The sequence below is a fragment of the Nerophis ophidion genome, linkage group LG28 (assembly GCF_033978795.1).
Source record: "Nerophis ophidion isolate RoL-2023_Sa linkage group LG28, RoL_Noph_v1.0, whole genome shotgun sequence".
Lineage (NCBI taxonomy): Eukaryota > Metazoa > Chordata > Actinopteri > Syngnathiformes > Syngnathidae > Nerophis > Nerophis ophidion.
In genome coordinates this window covers 16,097,717-16,117,612 of record NC_084638.1, presented here as the reverse complement: position 1 = coordinate 16,117,612, position 19,896 = coordinate 16,097,717, and the positions used below count along the sequence as shown (strand labels likewise).

At 38.2% G+C, this 19,896-nt stretch overlaps 4 protein-coding genes across 5 annotated transcripts in view; 3 read left to right on the top strand and 1 right to left on the bottom strand.

Moving 5' to 3' along the window:
- The window catches only part of LOC133545305 (gastrula zinc finger protein XlCGF26.1-like), a 371,250-nt gene that overhangs the window by 242,858 nt on the left and 108,496 nt on the right, over positions 1-19,896 (bottom strand). The gene's annotated exons all lie outside the window — the stretch shown is intronic.
- The window catches only part of LOC133545354 (zinc finger protein 33A-like), a 333,514-nt gene that overhangs the window by 232,611 nt on the left and 81,007 nt on the right, over positions 1-19,896 (top strand). The window lies entirely within an intron of this gene.
- LOC133545313 (zinc finger protein OZF-like) lies at positions 139-4,435 on the top strand. Its single transcript, XM_061890772.1, has 2 exons — positions 139-590; positions 2,073-4,435. The coding sequence occupies exons 1-2, from the start codon at positions 482-484 to the stop codon at positions 3,623-3,625; spliced, it is 1,662 nt and encodes a 553-aa protein (XP_061746756.1). The 5' UTR covers positions 139-481; the 3' UTR covers positions 3,626-4,435.
- LOC133545326 (gastrula zinc finger protein XlCGF57.1-like) overlaps positions 11,077-19,896 on the top strand; it is a 29,041-nt gene continuing 20,221 nt past the window's right edge. For both annotated transcript variants that reach the window (XM_061890801.1, XM_061890802.1), the window contains exon 1: positions 11,077-11,570. The gene's annotated coding sequence lies outside the window, so the exon portion shown is untranslated. The remainder of the gene's footprint in view (positions 11,571-19,896) is intronic.

Genomic DNA, 19,896 nt, shown 5'->3' with positions numbered 1-19,896 from the left:
ATCTGTGCGGTTTAATGAAGAATACCGTTTAAAAAAAAATGGTTTTGTTCGTAATCGTTTATTACGACATTGTTATTGAAATACAGATGACATAAAAGAACCATGGTAAGTAAGTGTGGCAAAACAAGTTGGCGGAAGAGACGTCGCCTGCGCGCATGCGTGGACCGATCGGGCGATAAAGCAAGATGGCGTCTGACGGAGAAGTCCTAAACGCGGGCATTATATTTCTGTATTCTTACATATATGTTGTTTAATAGAGTACACACGGTTAATAATTGTTTGTAGCCGGATACATTAGTCTGAGCGCACTTTGACACTTCTCCTGTTTGATAGCTTGGTAGCTTGCAGCTAGTTTAGCTGGCTAGTTAACTTAGCTTGTTAGCTGCTAACAAAGAGACGCGGAAGTTATTTAAACGTCGCTGAGCAGGGAACTAATGTGAGTGTAAAGTGTTGTGATTGTGTGAAAACGTGTGAAAGAAAGATGGCAAAGTATGAGGAGGAACTTTGGCCAACAAAAGAGAAGGAGCGACAACATCAACTACTGGATGTTTATTATAAGAAACATCATCAAGTTGTGTTACACAGAACAGGTTTGTTTACTTCTTACTCTCACATCTTTACTAACTTTATATTGATTATTAACACTATGCTTAAATGTATTGTATATAAGTAGTTTGGTTTTCTTGTTAGGATGATGTACATATGTACGTTTGCTACCTGTAACCGCGTGGTTGTCATTGTTCTGTCGAATTTAGCGACCCTTAAAAATGAGTTGCCTAACACAGTCCATTTGTAGAATTAACTCAAATCGATGCTTGTGCATAATTAGTAAAAAAAAAACGTATCATAAATAAAGATAAGCAGCAATAGAAATATACTTTAAAATGCTTCTACACATTCTATAAAAGGCACAGATAATCAATCAATCATTCAATGTTATTTAGCCCTAAATCACGAGTGTCTCAAAGGCCATTAAATACAATATCCAGAGGCATTAAAAATATTCATGCAATCGTAGGCCGGGACCGATATAAATGAAAATAAACCTAATAACTTAATTCTTGCCGTCTTCAATACATTGCTATGGCCGTCTGTTTCCTTCTTGGTCTGTGGATTTTAAACTGGACTAAGAGTTCTCACTTTGTGCATCGCTCTCAGCACCTGAGCATGTTAATTCCACAGAAGACTTACATGAACAAAGTGAGCCTCTTGTCACTCATTCACAATCTTTGTTTCCGCTACTTGAAATTCTCTTCCACACATTTTCCAGTGTACAGTAGTGTTAGTGACACTCACTTTAATGTCGGAGATGGAAATACTCATTTTAATACAACACTGTAATACAGGCCCCCATATAACTGGCCAGGATATGCCTGTTTTATTATTCTTTAATTTTAGACCTTTTAGAATTAGCATGTTTTCGTCCATTTGCGTGAAAGAGGTGAAATTAGGTCTGAAAACCTTTTGATAAGTTGACTTCATGTCTGTTAGGACTTTTCAAAGTGTAAAATACCATCCGCCTTAAACAGAATATTTTACTTTGAAAGTAAACTACATTATTTATTTTGTGTTTATGCATGATTTCTTGTCCCACATGAGCAGATTTTAGCTCAAATTATCCGCCTTGTTGTGTCGACCACTACATATAGAAGCCAGGCGGTGGAAACTGACACATTGACTTGAAAACAAAAACGGCATGAGTCTGTCGCCGTGGCGCCGCTGTTCCACATCCAGTGGAAATCCCAGGTTGCACATACAAACATTGCTTACACTGTAAACGACCTAATCTTTTCTCCAAGTTTATACATCAGTAACTGACATTAAAATCACAGGGGCGCTGGAGCCTATCCCAGCTGCACTCAGGCAGCAGGGAATTTATCGCAATGTAGATTTTAGGCCATATTGCCCACCCTTTGTAAAAAAGTGGTATTATTTTCCTGTGAATAATGTTATAAACAGCAGCGTGTTTGTTTTCAGGCCAATTCATATTAAAAAAAAAATTCAAGTTAATGTGAACTTACTAACTGAATTTGGACATTTTTCAAGCATGTTTGTCATTTTGTATCCTGCAGACGTCTGTGAAGAACAACTTCTGCTTGAAAAACAGGAATGTAGCTTCAGGATGGTGAAGGAGGATGCATCAAAGAGGAAGATGAGGCTCCACGGACCCTCTGGCATCTCCTTTTCCTCTTTGACACAGACCCTTTCCTGTAAAAAGGAAGAGGAAGACTCACAGACTTCCCACATTAAAGAGGAAGATGTGGAACACAACATCAGTCAGGAGGGAGAGCATCTTGAAGGACTGGTGGAATTCCCAGTGACTGGTGTTCTTGTGAAGAGTAAAGATGATGAGGTCAAAGGTGAAAGTGAGGAGAAGAGAGAGGCAGAGCCTCCAAGCAGCAGCTCAACACAACTCATGACAACAGAAGCTGATGGAGACCACTGTGGAGGATCACAAGCAGACAACCTCTTAGCTCCACTATCAGATAGTGAGGACACAACGTCACACTCTCCTGACACTGATGATGAAGACTCTAAAGATGATAAGACATGTCACACTGACAACACTCACTTCACATGTTCTCACTGTGACAAAACCTTTAAATACCATAGTCATCTGAAAAGACACATTATAATACACACTGGAGTCAAACCTTTTTCTTGTTCAATCTGTGGCTTATCTTTTACAAGGAAGGACAATATGAAAGAGCACACAAGAACACACAAAGGAGAAAAAACTTTTTCGTGTTCTGTGTGTGATTCAAGGTATGCACGAAGTCAATGTTTGAAATTACACCTGAAAAGACACACTGGGGAAAACCTTTTTGAATGCTCTGTGTGTAATTCAAGTTTTGTCCGAGGTGAAAGTTTGAAAACCCACATGAGAACACACACAGGAGAAAAACCTTTTTCTTGTTCAGTGTGTGGTGTATTTTTTACACAGAGTGGAAGTTTGAAAAGACACATGAGAACACACACTGGAGTTAAACCTTTTTCCTGTTCAGTGTGTGGAACAGGTTTTGTACACAAGAACAACTTGAAAACACACATGAGAATACACACTGGAGAAAAACCTTTTTCTTGTTCAATCTGTGGCTTATCTTTTACAAGAAAGGAACATATGAAAGAGCACACAAGAACACACACTGGAGAAAAACCTTTTTCGTGTTCTGTGTGTGATTCAAGGTATGCACGAAGTCAAGATTTGAAAAAACACCTAAAAAGGCACACTGGAGAAAACCTGTTTAAGTGTTCTGTGTGTAATTCAAGTTTTGTCCATGGTGAAAATTTGAAAAGACACATGAGATCACATACAGGTGAAAAACCTTTTTCTTGTTCAATCTGTGGCTTATCTTTTACAAGAAATGAAAATATGAAAGAGCACACAAGAACACACACGGGAGAAAAAATGTTTTCCTGTTGTGTGTGTGATTCAAGTTTTGCACGAAGTCAAAATTTGAAAAAACACATGAGAAGACACACTAAAGAAAAAGTGTTGAGTTGCAGTGTGTGTGATGAAAGATTCTCTCATGAGTACCAACTTAACAAACATAAGTGTGCTGTTGAGACCAGCAGCAGTAAAATAGAAGAGCTCCACAGACCTCCACCAGGCCAAATCTCCTAGTAGTAAAGAATCCGTTAAAATAAGTCTGAATCCAAATGATGATCAGGATCAACACCAAAATCTAATCACTTCTTTCTTATCCCATTTCTGACATGTCCTGAAAGTTTCATTAGCATCTGAATATACTTTTTGTTTGTTATGATTCCAACTAAATGACAATCACACAAACCCCAAATCACCTTTAGGTCTTTTTCAATGACTTCAATAGCAAACATATAGATATGTTTCTTAGTTACACATCCTAGAAAACAACATTCACACCACAGTTTATATTTATTGCTCATTCTTACTAATATGTGTAGTTGTGTACTAACACATCAATTTGTACTTCTGTAATATTTAAGAAGTGATTATGATGTTATGGTTCAGTGTGCCCCTTCACAGGCTTGCTGTCTCCAAAACAAGTGTCCACCAAGGTGGTGCGAGTGGTCCTACTTCTTGTACTTGTACGCTACACAGTATAATTAAGCACAGTTTTTTGTAAGATAGACATTTTTGTTTGTACTAGCAATTTGAAACCAGCGCTGTATCCTTTGCTTGTGACCTTGTAGAATAAAATGTGTTTTTTTATGAACAATAGTCTGATTCTTTGAAATGTTTAACAAAATACATGTCTATTTTGTTAATTGGTCAATTGGTTCACCTGTCTCTAATTGGCAATCTGGGCACACCTGTTCCAAGTTGCCAGTCAGGTTTATTTTTTGCAAGCCATGCCCTTCCTTCAGTGCTGGATCATTACGGAAGTATTATTGTTGCACAATTATTTGCAATGGTTAATCTTAAATCTGTGCATTTGTACTCCAATTCACGTGATAGTGTACTAATGTGTGTTCCTGTATCTCAGTTTGTGTGTGTGTAATCGGAGCTGTGTATACATGTTTTAAGTTGTCTGTATTATGATTTGTCTGTGAAAAAAATCTGTCAGTATTTCCTCGATTGGCTGTCTTTGTACATGTGACTTTTGCTACGTTTCTGCTGTGAACGTGTGTGTGTGTGTGTGTGTGTGTGTGTGTGTGTGTGTGTGTGTGTGTGTGTGTGTGTGTGTGTGTGCGTGCGTGCGTGTGTAAAAAACTAATCAAATTTGTGTGATGCAGAAACCCTGATCGGCTGGCTGTTTACACATGACTTTTGCAACACTTCTGCTGTGTAAGTTATTTACTTGACTTAAACGCCTACTGAAATGAGATTTTCTTATTTAAACGGGGATAGCAGGTCCATTCTATGTGTCATACTTGATCATTTCGCAATATTGCCATATTTTTGCTGAAAGGATTTAGTAGAGAACATCGACGATAAAGTTTGCAACTTTTGGTCATTAATAAAAAAGCCTTGCGTTTACCGGAAGTAGCAGACGATGTGCGCGTGATGTCACGGGTTGTAGGGTTCCTCACATCCTCACATTGTTTATAATCATAGCCTCAAGCAGCAAGAGCTATTATGACCGTGAAAGCGACAATTTCCCCATTAGTTTGAGCGAGGGTGAAAGATTTGTGGATGAGGAAAGTTAGAGTGAAGGACAACAAAAAGAAAAAGCAACGGCTCCGGGCGGCGGCAGTGTGAGCGTTTCAGATGTAATTAGACACATTTACTAGGATAATTCTGGAAAATCCCTTATCCGCTTATTGTGTTAATAGTATTTTAGTGAGATTCTAAAGTCATACCTGAAATTTGGATGGCTGCGGTGAACGCCAGTGTCTCTGAGAGAAGCCAATGGAGGAGCCAAGATCACAGCTGCCTATTTGACAGCTACAGGAGGAGGTCCAGTAATCCACTGAAGTCTCCGGTAAGAGCCGACTTAATATCACAATTTTCCCATCCAAAAACTTGCTGGTTGACGTAGAGAAACATGTTTGCTTGACCGCTCTGTGTTAAAGCTTCACAACAAAGAAAGAAACACCAGCTGTGTCTCGGTTGCCAAAGGCAGCGGCAATCCACCGCTTTCCACCAACAGCATTCTTATTTGACGTCTCCATTATTGATTGAACAAATTGCAAAAGATTCAGCAACACAGATGTCCAAATTACTATGTAATTGTGCGATGAAAAGAGACGACTTTTGGACATAAGTGGTGCTGAGCTAATATGCCCGCTACAATCTGAGACGTGACAAACACATGTCATCATACGCGTCATCATTCCGCAATGTTTTCAACAAGAAACTCCGCGGGAAATTTAAAATTGTAATTTAGTAAACTAAACCGGCCATATTGGCATGTGTTGTAATGTTAATATTTCATCATTGATTTATAAACTATCAGACTGCATGATCGGTAGTAGTGGGTTTCAGTATGCCTTTAAGTATACTATATATGAATACATTTTATTTGTTTCAGTGTATTCTAATACATAACGTAATATTATTATTGAATAGTTTGATGTATTATAGAAACGAATATATTTAATTGCATTCGGTTTTAATATGCAACCAAACAGCATGTTGCCAATTATATTACACACTCTCCCACACTATGTATTTATTTTGGTATGAAAGCCTTCATTTAAATCTTGAATTAAAATATTTGGTATGATAAGTATGTGTCTGACGTTTAAATTCAAGCAAACAGACTGAAAATCTGTTGAAAATTAGGTAATTTTAATCATTGATAGACCTCTGTAGTGCAGTAAATATGCAGTAAATGCTTGAAAAGGCGGCCGTGATGACGCATCGTTGCTTTGACTCTTGTGCGCATGACACATCTCGCGAGAGCAAAGCAGTATTGTCTTGTAACGTCAAGTGAGGGAATTGTCATGAAAGCGCATTGACATAGAAGGAAGTGTGCGGGACGCTAACAAGTCGGTCTTATTATTTGTTTTCCAGTTTTCAAATATGTATGTCATATAAAATATATATTGGATTCCTCATTTAAGGATACGATTGTCTCGATGCGCTTGAAGCACTGTGCCGTTTCCCGTGCTAGCTTAATTTGTTACTTAGCTTAGCTCGCTAGTTAGCTTAGCTTGTTAGCTGCTAACAGAAGACACAGAAGTTATCAACACATCGCTAAGTAGAGATCAGGTGTGAGAGTAAAGTGTTGTGATTGTGTGAAAATGTCTACATTACAAATGTTGAGAGCGTTGGTGGATCAGCGACTAACTGCTGCCGTTGAAGACTTATTTGTAGTGTTGGAAAGAAAGATTGCAGAATACGAGGCGGAACTCTCTAGGACAAAAGAGGAGAACAATCGACTACTGGACGCTGTTTTCACAAAACATCAAGTTGTGTTACACAGAACAGGTTTGTTGACTTCATCCTCTCACATCTTTACTAAGCTATATTTGATTATTTACAAGAGCGTGACATTTTTAATATATAATATAATCACAATGGCCGCAAACATTAAAGTGTCTTGTTTGCAACTTGCTTAAGTAAAAACTAAAATAAATGACTTGTTACTATTGGTTGTTTTTTAGAACACACAGTATGTGTGTGTGTGTGTGTGTATGTATATATATATATATATATATATATATATATATATATATACACACACACACACACACAGGTGGTCAAAAGTTTACATACACTTGTAAAGAACATAATGTCATGGCTGTCTTCAGTTTCCAATAATTTCTACAACTCTTATTTTTTTGTGATAGAGTGATTGGAGCACATACTTTTTGGTCACAAAAAACATTCATGAAGTTTGCTTCTTTTATGAATTTATTATGGGTCTACTGAAAATATGAGCAAATCTGCTGGGTCAAAAGTATACATACAGCAATGTTAACATTCGCTTACATGTCCCTTTGCAAATTTCACTGCAATAAGGCGTTTTTGGTAGGCATCCACAAGCTTCTGCTTGAGATTTTTGACCACTCCTCTCCACAAAATTGGTGCGGTTTAGCTAAATGTGTTGGTTTTCTGACATGGACTTGTTTCTTCAGCATTGTCCGCATGTTCCATGAATTGATTAACGTGGACCCCGACTTAAAAAAGTTGAAAAACTTATTTGGGTGTTACCATTTAGTGGTCAATTGTATGGAATATGTACTGTACTGTGCAATTTCCTTATAAAAGTTTCAATCAATCAAAATGGTTTAAGTCAGGACTTTGGGAAGGCCTTTCTAAAACCTTCATTCTAGCCTGATTCATCCATTCCTTTACCACTTTTGACGTGTGTTTGGGGTCATTGTCCTGTTGGAACACCCAACTGCGCCCAAGACATAATACTACCACCACCACGCTTGATGGTCTGTATGCTGTTCCTTGGTTTAAGCGCCTCATCTTTTCTCCTCCAAACATATTGCTGGGTATTGTGGCCAAACAGCTTAAATTGTGTTTAATCTGCCCACAGAATTTTCCTCCAGAAGGTCTTATCTTTGTCCATGCGATATCAGATGAACACAAAAATTGAGCTGTTTGGTCACAATACCTAGCAGTATGTTTGGAGGAAAAAAAAAGGTGAGGCCTTTAATTCCAGGAACACCACGCCTAAGCATGGTGGTTATAGCATTATGTTCTGGGCCTGTTTTGCTGCCATTGCAACTGGGGCTTTACAGAGAGTAAATGGGACAATGAAAAAGTTCTTGAGGACAACCTAAAATCATCAGTACGGAGGATGGGTCTTGGGCACAGTTGGGTGTTCCAACATGGCAATGACCCCAAACACATGTCAAAAATGGTAAAGGAATGGCTAAATCAGGCTGGAATTAAGGTTTTAGAATGGCTTTCCCAAAGTCCTGAATTAAATGTGTGGACAATGCTGAAAAAACAAGTCCATGTAAGAAAACCAACACATTTAGCTGAACTGCGCCAATTTTGTCAAGAGGAGTGGTCAAAAATTCAACAAGAAGCTTGTGGATGGCTACCAAAAGTGCCTTTTCGCAGTGAAACTTGCCAAGGGACATGTAAGCAAATATTAACATTGCTGTATGTATACTTTTGACCCAGCAGATTTGCTCACATTTTTAGTAGACCCATAATAAATTAGTAAAAGAACCAAACTTCATGAATTTATTTGGGCCCAACAAGTATGTGCTCTGATCACTCTATCACAAAAAAAATAAGAGTTGTAGTAATGATTGGAAACTCAAGACAGCCACGACATTATAATCTTTACAACTTTTGACCACGCCTATGTGTGTCGTGTTTAAAAACAGGACACAGTTTAAAAACAAAAAGAGCTTATCTCTATTGATTGATTGATTGAAACTTTTATTAGTAGATTGCACAGTACAGTACATATTCCATACAATTGACCACTATATGGTAACACCCCAAAAGTTTTTCATCTTGTTTAAGTCGAGGTCCACGTTAATCAATTCATGGTAGTAGTAACAGTAACTACAGTAACTTATTTACTTGTTTATTACGCTTTTAAAGTAGATACTGTGGATTGTTTTTAGTAGTTAAAATAGGTACAAAGAGGAACTTTTACTGTCATGAATGGGTGTGCAATCACCTTAAAATTATTAATTTATTCAACAATTAAGTGTGGGGAAACACTCACTTCTTACTTAGGCATATAGCATATTGATACCAAAACTTAAACATTGTAAAATACTTTTGCATGCTGTCTAAAATAAGCAACATTTTAAACTATCCAAGAGTATGTACATGTGAATCAAGTTTGTAATATTGTTGTTTTAGGAAAACATTAAATCCATGAAGATAATGAAAATAGTGAGTGAATGAATGACAAAGTACATAAAGCACATACGGTGTACATGCACATCCATGGTTTGCAGTCGTTAGAAGTAAAAGTAAAATTATATAATATATCATTGATGTGTACAAATGCACAAATGTGCATTGTGTACAAGTTTGTAAAACAAATCTTTAACAAGGAAAATGTGACATACAAATAAACTTTAAAAAGTATTTAAACACAGCTAAACACATGGCTAGTTTGATAAACCATTAGAATTATACTAACATAAATTAGGTTTTTGGGTATCATGATCATGACCTCAGTGTGAAAACACTTACAGTGTTGATTACTTTTAAAATACACTTTCATGTGCACATGAATATGTTGCTATAAGCGTTTGATGCTGTCTTGCGTTGACTGTTTTCTACCATAAGTAGAACACAGCCCCGAACTATAGCAGTAGTACAATTACATTGAAATCTATTTATTATTAGACTGATTACATGGTGTATGGAGAGATTCATCAATGTTACTACAAGAGGTAGTAGAAATCATTTCGAAATTATGCAGCTTAACAAAAGTAAATACACAAACGTAAATGCATTGTAAAACTTTAGCATTATTAGTTTTAGACATTTTTCATTCAATTAACAGCTAGTCGTTTATGTTAGCTTTTTTAAGAACTACAATTGAAAATCAGTTGAAAGTGTTGAAAGCAATGACTATATATGTGTATAAGTGTATGTGAAATTCAACCAAATATTAATCAGTAAGGTATGTAAGCACAAATAGTTAAATTATTTACCTTAACGTAGCCTTAATGTATAGTTATGCAAGTGCAGTAGGGCTGTGGAAAACATTCTGCTGAATATATAAAGGGAAAAATATCCAAATGCTTTGCTATTCTTTATAAAGTAAGACACATGCTGAATAAGACAAGTCAGCATATGTTATATTATTCTTTTATTTTCCCTTATCTAACGTATTGTGTTGAAGTTTGGGGAAATGTTTATAAAACAAACATAGACCCAATAATTAAATCTTCAAAAAAGGGTCATCAGAATAATACACAAAATGTGCTATTATGAACATACAAATCCATTATTTATTAGTTCTAATGTGTTAAAATATTCAGATATTGTGTTTTTAAGAACAATGTAAATTATGTTTGGAGTAAAGAACAACAGTCTTCCTGCTTGTATTCTTAGGTTATTTCAATTAAGAGGAGAAAGCTATCATTTACGAGGGATATTGATTTTTGAAATAGGTAAAGTAAGAAGGAATATAAAATTCAAATGTATTTCAGTTTTAGTATTTAAATGGTGGAACAAGCTCAGTGATGAGTTGAAGACATGTAGTTCTCTCACTGGGTCCATTTCTACACTCTCAGTTACATTAACATTGATATTATACATGTGGATAGAAATGCTGTTAATTGTAGCTTTGATGTGGCAAGCTACTTTTGCAGTGTAGCGTGTAGTGTAGCTTTCTACAATTCTCTGAGGATAGCTTAGCTACTTTTAATTGAGAGTAACTTAGCTTTACTTACATTACATTACTTACATTTTCCAGGTCGCTTGCCCATCACTGTCTATGTTACCTAGCTCACATTTGAATAGTTTGAATACTGCGAACTTCAAAGACAAAAAGTAATATCAGTGTAATATTTCTTTTGTTTCTTTTTTTAATTTCCTTATGCTACTGTTGTTTCAATACATTGTTAAATATTTTAATATTTTTACAGAAATAAGTTGTATGATTTTGTTTTGAAAATGTAAAATAGACAAGTTTACTTTTATTTTCAGAATGTTGAAATAGTTGTACCGGGGGTGGTTACTTGTTTCTCTCGCGAGATCTGGAAGAGAGAGCTGGTTACTTTTTTCTCTCGCGAGATCTGCCAACACTGCGCGCGAGAACCAAACACGGCGAGGATAAAGCAAGATGGCTTCTGACGGTGAAGACATTATTGTAGTCGTCACAGTTAAGTGTTGTTAATCTGTGCCTCCATGTACACATATATGTCCTTTATTAGACTCTACTAAATAGAGTAAACATCGTTATTAACTGTTTGCATCCAGTTATATTAGTCTGAGCGCACTTTGATGCTCCTCGAGCTAGCTTAGCCTGCTAGTTAGGTTAGCTTGTTAGATGCTAAAAAAGAAACGCGGACGTTATCAACACATGGCTAAGTAGAGATCAAATGTGAGTGTGAAGTGTTGTGATTGTGTGAAAATGTGCGAAAGAACGATAGCAAAGTATGAGGAGGAACTTTGTCCAACACAAGAGGAGAAGGTGCGACACATCAACTACTGGACGCTGGTTTCAAGAAACTTCAAGTTGTTTTACGCAGAACAGGTTGGTTTACTCCTTAATCTCACATCTTTACTAACTTTATATTTATTTATTACCGCCATTCTTAAATATGTTGTATGTAAAAATGTGGGTGTTGTTGATGCACGTATGTCTGGGACTTCCAACCACATGGTTGCTTAGCTACCTGTAAAAATGAGTTACTTATCAATCAATTAATCAGTGTTTACTTTTATAGCCCTAAATTATGAGTGTCTCAAAGGGCTGCACAAGACACAACGACATCCTCGGCTAGGATCCCACATTAGGGCAAGGAAAAACTCATCCCATTGGGATGACAATGAGAAACCTTGGAGGGGACTGATGTGTGTGCGAGTCCAGTCCAAAGTGGATCTAACATTATAGTGTGAGATTCCAGTCCATAATGGATCTAAGATAATAGTGTGAGAGTCCAGTCCATAGTGGCTCTAGCCTAATAGTCTGAGAGTCCAGTCCATAGTGGCTCTAGCCTAATAGTGCGAGAGTCCAGTTCATAGTGGATCTAGCATAATAGTGTGAGAGTCCAGTCCATAGTGGATCTAGCATAACAGTGTGAGAGTCCAGTCCATAGTGGAACGAGCATAATATCATGAGAATCCAGTCCATAGTAGATCTAGCATAATAGTGTGGGAGTCCAGTCTATAGTGGATCTAGCATAATATTGTAAGAGTCCAGTCCCTAGTGGATCTAGCATAATAGTGTGAGAGTTCAGTCCATAGTGGATCTAGCATAATATTGTGAGAGTTCAGTCCATAGTGGACCTAGCATAATATTGTGAGAGTCCAGTCCATACTGGATCTAGCATAATAGTGTAAAAGTTCAGTCCATAGTGGATCTAGCATAATATTGTGAGAGTCCAGTCCATAGTGGATCTAACATAATATTTTGAGATTCCAGTCCATAGTGGATCTAGCATAATAGTGTGAGAGTCCAGTCCATAGTGGATCTAGCATAATAGTGTGAGAGTCCAGTCCATAGTGGGTCTAGCATAATAGTGTGAGAGTCCAGTGCATAGTGGGTCTAACATAATAGTGTGAGAGTCCAGTCCATAGTGGATCTAACATAATATTGTGAGAGTCCAGTCCATAATGGATCTAAGATAATAGTGTGAGAGTCCAGTCCATAGTGGCTCTAGCATAATAGTCTGAGAGTCCAGTCCATAGTGGATCTGGTATAATAGTGCAAGAGTCTAGTCCATAGTGGATCTAGCATAATAGTGTGAGAGTCCAGTCCATAGTGGATCTAGCATAACAGTGGGAGAGTCCAGTCCATAGTGGAACGAGCATAATATCATGAGAATCCAGTCCATAGTAGATCTAGCATAATAGTGTGAGAGTTCAGTCCATAGTGGATCTAGCATAATATTGTGAAAGTTCAGTCCATAGTGGATCTAACATAATATTGTGAGAGTCCAGTCCATAGTGGATCTAACATAATATTGTGAGAGTCCAGTCCATAGTGGAACGAGCATAACTGTGAGAGTCCAGTCCATAGTGGAACGAGCATAATATCATGAGAATCCAGTCCATAGTAGATCTAGCATAATAGTGTGAGAGTTCAGTCCATAGTGGATCTAGCATAATACTGTGAGAGTCCAGTCCATAGTGGATCTAGCATAATATTGTGAAAGTTCAGTCCATAGTGGATCTAGCATGATACTGTGAGAGTCCAGTCCATAGTGGATCTAACATTATATTGTGAGAGTCCAGTCCATAGTGGATCTAGCATAATAATACATAATACATAATAATACATAATACTGCATAATACTGCGAGAGTCCAGTCCATAGTGGATCCAGCATAATAGTGTGAGAGTCCAGTCCATAGTGGGTCTAACATAATATTGTGAGAGTTCAGTCCATAGTGGATCTAGCATAATATTGTGAAAGTTCAGTCCATAGTGGATCTAGCTTAATAATGTGAGAGTCCAGTCCATAGTGGATCTAGCATAATAGTGTAAAAGTTCAGTCCATAGTGGATCTAACATAATATTGTGAGAGTCCAGTCCATAGTGGATCTAACATAATATTGTGAGAGTCCAGTCCGTAGTGGATCTAGCATAATTGTGCGAGAATCCAGTCCATAGTGGATCCAGCATAATAGTGTGAGAGTCCAGTCCATAGTGGGTCTAACATAATATTGTGAGAGTTCAGTCCATAGTGGATCTAGTATAATATTTTGAGAGTCCAGTCCATAGTGGATCTAGCATAATAGTGTAAAAGTTCAGTCCATAGTGGATCTAGCATAATATTGTGAGAGTCCAGTCCATAGTGGATCTAACATAATATTGTGAGAGTCCAGTCCATAGTGGATCTACCATAATATTGTGAGAGTCCAGTCCATAGTGGATCTAGCATAATAGTGCGAGAGTCCAGTCCATAGTAGATCTAGCATAATAGTGTGAGAGTCCAGTCCATAGTGGATCTAGCATAATAGTGTGAGAGTCCAGTCCATAGTGGGTCTAGCATAATAGTGTGAGAGTCCAGTCCATAGTGGAACGAGCATAATATCATGAGAATCCAGTCCATAGTAGATCTAGCATAATAGTGTGAGAGTTCAGTCTATAGTGGATCTTGCATAATATTGTGAAAGTTCAGTCCATAGTGGATCTAGCATAATACTGTGAGAGTCCAGTCCATAGTGGATCTAGCATAATAGTGTAAACGTTCAGTCCATAGTGGATCTAACATAATAGTGTGAGATTCCAGTCCATAATGGATCATAGATAATAGTGTGAGAGTCCAGTCCATAGTGGCTCTAGCCTAATAGTCTGAGAGTCCAGTCCATAGTAGATCTAGCATAATAGTGCAAGAGTCCAGTCCATAGTGGATCTAGCATAACAGTGTGAGAGTCCAGTCCATAGTGGAACGAGCATAATATCATGAGAATCCAGTCCATAGTAGATCTAGCATAATAGTGTGAGAGTTCAGTCCATTGTGGATCTAGCATGATATTGTAAGAGTCCAGTCCCTAGTGGATCTAGCATAATAGTGTGAGAGTTCAGTCCAGAGTGGATCTAGCATAATATTGTGAGAGTTCATTCCATAGTGGATCTAGCATAATAGTGTAAAAGTTCAGTCCATAGTTGATCTAGCTTAATATTGTGAGAGTCCAGTCCATAGTGGATCTAACATAATATTTTGTGATTCCAGTCCATAGTGGATCTAGCATAATAGTGCGAGAGTCCAGTCCATAGTGGATCTAGCATAATAGTGTGAGAGACCAGGCCATAGTGGGTCTAGCATAATAGTGTGAGAGTCCAGTGCACAGTGGGTCTAACATAATAGTGTGGGAATCCAGTCCATAATGGATCTAAGATAATAGTGTGAGAGTCCAGTTCATAGTGGCTCTAGCATAATAGTCTGAGAGTCCAGTCCATAGTGGATCTAGTATAATAGTGCGAGAGTCTAGTCCATAGTGAATCTAGCATAATAGTGTGAGAGTTCAGTCCATAGTGGATCTAGCATAATATTGTGAAAGTTCAGTCCATAGTGGATCTAGCATAATACTGTCAGAGTCCAGTTCATAGTGGATCTAGCATAATAGTGTGAGTGTCCAGTCCATTATGGATCTAATATAATAGTGTGAGAGTCCAGTCCATAGTGGATCCAGCATAATAGTGTTAGAGTCCAGTCCATAGTGGATCTAGCATAACAGTGTGAGAGTCCAGTCCATAATGGAACGAGCATAATATCATGAGAATCCAGTCCATAGTAGATCTAGCATACTAGTGTGAGAGTTCAGTCCATAGTGGATCTAGCATAATATTGTGAAAGTTCAGTCCATAGTGGATCTCGCATAATACTGTGAGAGTCCAGTCCATAGTGGATCTAGCATAATAGCGTAAAAGTTCAGTCCATAGTGTCTCTAACATAATATTGTGAGAGTCCAGTCCATAGTGGATCTAACATAATATTGTGAGAGTCCAGTCCATAGTGGATCTAGCATAATTCTGCGAGAGTCCAGTCCATAGTGGATCCAGCATAATAGTGTGAGAGTCCAGTCCATAGTGGAACGAGCATAATATCATGAGAATCCAGTCCATAGTAGATCTAGCATAATAGTGTGAGAGTTCAGTCCATAGTGGATCTAGCATAATATTGTGAAAGTTCAGTCCATAGTGGATCTAGCATAATATTGTGAGAGTCCAGTCCATAGTGGGTCTAGCATAATAGTGTGAGAGTCCAGTCCATAGTGGATCTAGCATAATAGTCTGAGAGTCCAGTCCATAGTTGATCTAGCATAATAGTGCGAGAGACCAGTCCATAGTGGATCTGGCATAATAGTGTGAGAGTCCTGTCCACAGTGGATCTAACATAATATTGTGAGAGTCCAGTCCATAGTGGATCTAACATAATATTTTGAGATTCCAGTCCATAGTGGATCTAGCATAATAGTGTGAGAGTCCAGTCCATAGTGGATCTAGCATAATAGTGTGAGAGTCCAGTCCATAGTGGGTCTAGCATAATAGTGTGAGAGTCCAGTGCATAGTGGGTCTAACATAATAGTGTGAGAGTCCAGTCCATAGTGGATCTAACATAATATTGTGAGAGTCCAGTCCATAATGGATCTAAGATAATAGTGTGAGAGTCCAGTCCATAGTGGCTCTAGCATAATAGTCTGAGAGTCCAGTCCATAGTGGATCTGGTATAATAGTGCAAGAGTCTAGTCCATAGTGGATCTAGCATAATAGTGTGAGAGTCCAGTCCATAGTGGATCTAGCATAACAGTGGGAGAGTCCAGTCCATAGTGGAACGAGCATAATATCATGAGAATCCAGTCCATAGTAGATCTAGCATAATAGTGTGAGAGTTCAGTCCATAGTGGATCTAGCATAATATTGTGAAAGTTCAGTCCATAGTGGATCTAGCATAATACTGTGAGAGTCCAGTCCATAGTGGATCTAGCATAATAGTGTACAAGTTCAGTCCATAGTGTCTCTAACATAATATTGTGAGAGTCCAGTCCATAGTGGATCTAACATAATATTGTGAGAGTCCAGTCCATAGTGGAACGAGCATAACTGTGAGAGTCCAGTCCATAGTGGAACGAGCATAATATCATGAGAATCCAGTCCATAGTAGATCTAGCATAATAGTGTGAGAGTTCAGTCCATAGTGGATCTAGCATAATACTGTGAGAGTCCAGTCCATAGTGGATCTAGCATAATATTGTGAAAGTTCAGTCCATAGTGGATCTAGCATGATACTGTGAGAGTCCAGTCCATAGTGGATCTAACATTATATTGTGAGAGTCCAGTCCATAGTGGATCTAGCATAATAATACATAATACATAATAATACATAATAATACATAATACTGCGAGAGTCCAGTCCATAGTGGATCCAGCATAATAGTGTGAGAGTCCAGTCCATAGTGGGTCTAACATAATATTGTGAGAGTTCAGTCCATAGTGGATCTAGCATAATATTGTGAAAGTTCAGTCCATAGTGGATCTAGCTTAATAATGTGAGAGTCCAGTCCATAGTGGATCTAGCATAATAGTGTAAAAGTTCAGTCCATAGTGGATCTAACATAATATTGTGAGAGTCCAGTCCATAGTGGATCTAACATAATATTGTGAGAGTCCAGTCCGTAGTGGATCTAGCATAATTGTGCGAGAATCCAGTCCATAGTGGATCCAGCATAATAGTGTGAGAGTCCAGTCCATAGTGGGTCTAACATAATATTGTGAGAGTTCAGTCCATAGTGGATCTAGTATAATATTTTGAGAGTCCAGTCCATAGTGGATCTAGCATAATAGTGTAAAAGTTCAGTCCATAGTGGATCTAGCATAATATTGTGAGAGTCCAGTCCATAGTGGATCTAACATAATATTGTGAGAGTCCAGTCCATAGTGGATCTACCATAATATTGTGAGAGTCCAGTCCATAGTGGATCTAGCATAATAGTGCGAGAGTCCAGTCCATAGTAGATCTAGCATAATAGTGTGAGAGTCCAGTCCATAGTGGATCTAGCATAATAGTGTGAGAGTCCAGTCCATAGTGGGTCTAGCATAATAGTGTGAGAGTTCAGTCCATAGTGTCTCTAACATAATATTGTGAGAGTCCAGTCCATAGTGGATCTAACATAATATTGTGAGAGTCCAGTCCATAGTGGAACGAGCATAACTGTGAGAGTCCAGTCCATAGTGGAACGAGCATAATATCATGAGAATCCAGTCCATAGTAGATCTAGCATAATAGTGTGAGAGTTCAGTCCATAGTGGATCTAGCATAATACTGTGAGAGTCCAGTCCATAGTGGATCTAGCATAATATTGTGAAAGTTCAGTCCATAGTGGATCTAGCATGATACTGTGAGAGTCCAGTCCATAGTGGATCTAACATTATATTGTGAGAGTCCAGTCCATAGTGGATCTAGCATAATAATACATAATACATAATAATACATAATAATACATAATACTGCGAGAGTCCAGTCCATAGTGGATCCAGCATAATAGTGTGAGAGTCCAGTCCATAGTGGGTCTAACATAATATTGTGAGAGTTCAGTCCATAGTGGATCTAGCATAATATTGTGAAAGTTCAGTCCATAGTGGATCTAGCTTAATAATGTGAGAGTCCAGTCCATAGTGGATCTAGCATAATAGTGTAAAAGTTCAGTCCATAGTGGATCTAACATAATATTGTGAGAGTCCAGTCCATAGTGGATCTAACATAATATTGTGAGAGTCCAGTCCGTAGTGGATCTAGCATAATTGTGCGAGAATCCAGTCCATAGTGGATCCAGCATAATAGTGTGAGAGTCCAGTCCATAGTGGGTCTAACATAATATTGTGAGAGTTCAGTCCATAGTGGATCTAGTATAATATTTTGAGAGTCCAGTCCATAGTGGATCTAGCATAATAGTGTAAAAGTTCAGTCCATAGTGGATCTAGCATAATATTGTGAGAGTCCAGTCCATAGTGGATCTAACATAATATTGTGAGAGTCCAGTCCATAGTGGATCTACCATAATATTGTGAGAGTCCAGTCCATAGTGGATCTAGCATAATAGTGCGAGAGTCCAGTCCATAGTAGATCTAGCATAATAGTGTGAGAGTCCAGTCCATAGTGGATCTAGCATAATAGTGTGAGAGTCCAGTCCATAGTGGGTCTAGCATAATAGTGTGAGAGTCCAGTCCATAGTGGAACGAGCATAATATCATGAGAATCCAGTCCATAGTAGATCTAGCATAATAGTGTGAGAGTTCAGTCTATAGTGGATCTTGCATAATATTGTGAAAGTTCAGTCCATAGTGGATCTAGCATAATACTGTGAGAGTCCAGTCCATAGTGGATCTAGCATAATAGTGTAAAAGTTCAGTCCATAGTGGATCTAACATAATAGTGTGAGATTCCAGTCCATAATGGATCATAGATAATAGTGTGAGAGTCCAGTCCATAGTGGCTCTAGCCTAATAGTCTGAGAGTCCAGTCCATAGTAGATCTAGCATAATAGTGCAAGAGTCCAGTCCATAGTGGATCTAGCATAACAGTGTGAGAGTCCAGTCCATAGTGGAACGAGCATAATATCATGAGAATCCAGTCCATAGTAGATCTAGCATAATAGTGTGAGAGTTCAGTCCATTGTGGATCTAGCATGATATTGTAAGAGTCCAGTCCCTAGTGGATCTAGCATAATAGTGTGAGAGTTCAGTCCAGAGTGGATCTAGCATAATATTGTGAGAGTTCATTCCATAGTGGATCTAGCATAATAGTGTAAAAGTTCAGTCCATAGTTGATCTAGCTTAATATTGTGAGAGTCCAGTCCATAGTGGATCTAACATAATATTTTGTGATTCCAGTCCATAGTGGATCTAGCATAATAGTGCGAGAGTCCAGTCCATAGTGGATCTAGCATAATAGTGTGAGAGACCAGGCCATAGTGGGTCTAGCATAATAGTGTGAGAGTCCAGTGCATAGTGGGTCTAACATAATAGTGTGGGAATCCAGTCCATAATGGATCTAAGATAATAGTGTGAGAGTCCAGTTCATAGTGGCTCTAGCATAATAGTCTGAGAGTCCAGTCCATAGTGGATCTAGTATAATAGTGCGAGAGTCTAGTCCATAGTGAATCTAGCATAATAGTGTGAGAGTTCAGTCCATAGTGGATCTAGCATAATATTGTGAAAGTTCAGTCCATAGTGGATCTAGCATAATACTGTCAGAGTCCAGTTCATAGTGGATCTAGCATAATAGTGTGAGTGTCCAGTCCATTATGGATCTAATATAATAGTGTGAGAGTCCAGTCCATAGTGGATCCAGCATAATAGTGTTAGAGTCCAGTCCATAGTGGATCTAGCATAACAGTGTGAGAGTCCAGTCCA

Excerpts from the sequence above, each read along its gene's own strand:
- LOC133545313 (XM_061890772.1), top strand. The coding sequence starts at position 482 with ATGGCAAAGTATGAGGAGGAACTTTGGCCAACAAAAGAGAAGGAGCGA. Across the intron at positions 591-2,072 it reads AGTTGTGTTACACAGAACAG|ACGTCTGTGAAGAACAACTT; the intron begins GTTTGTTTACTT and ends TGTATCCTGCAG.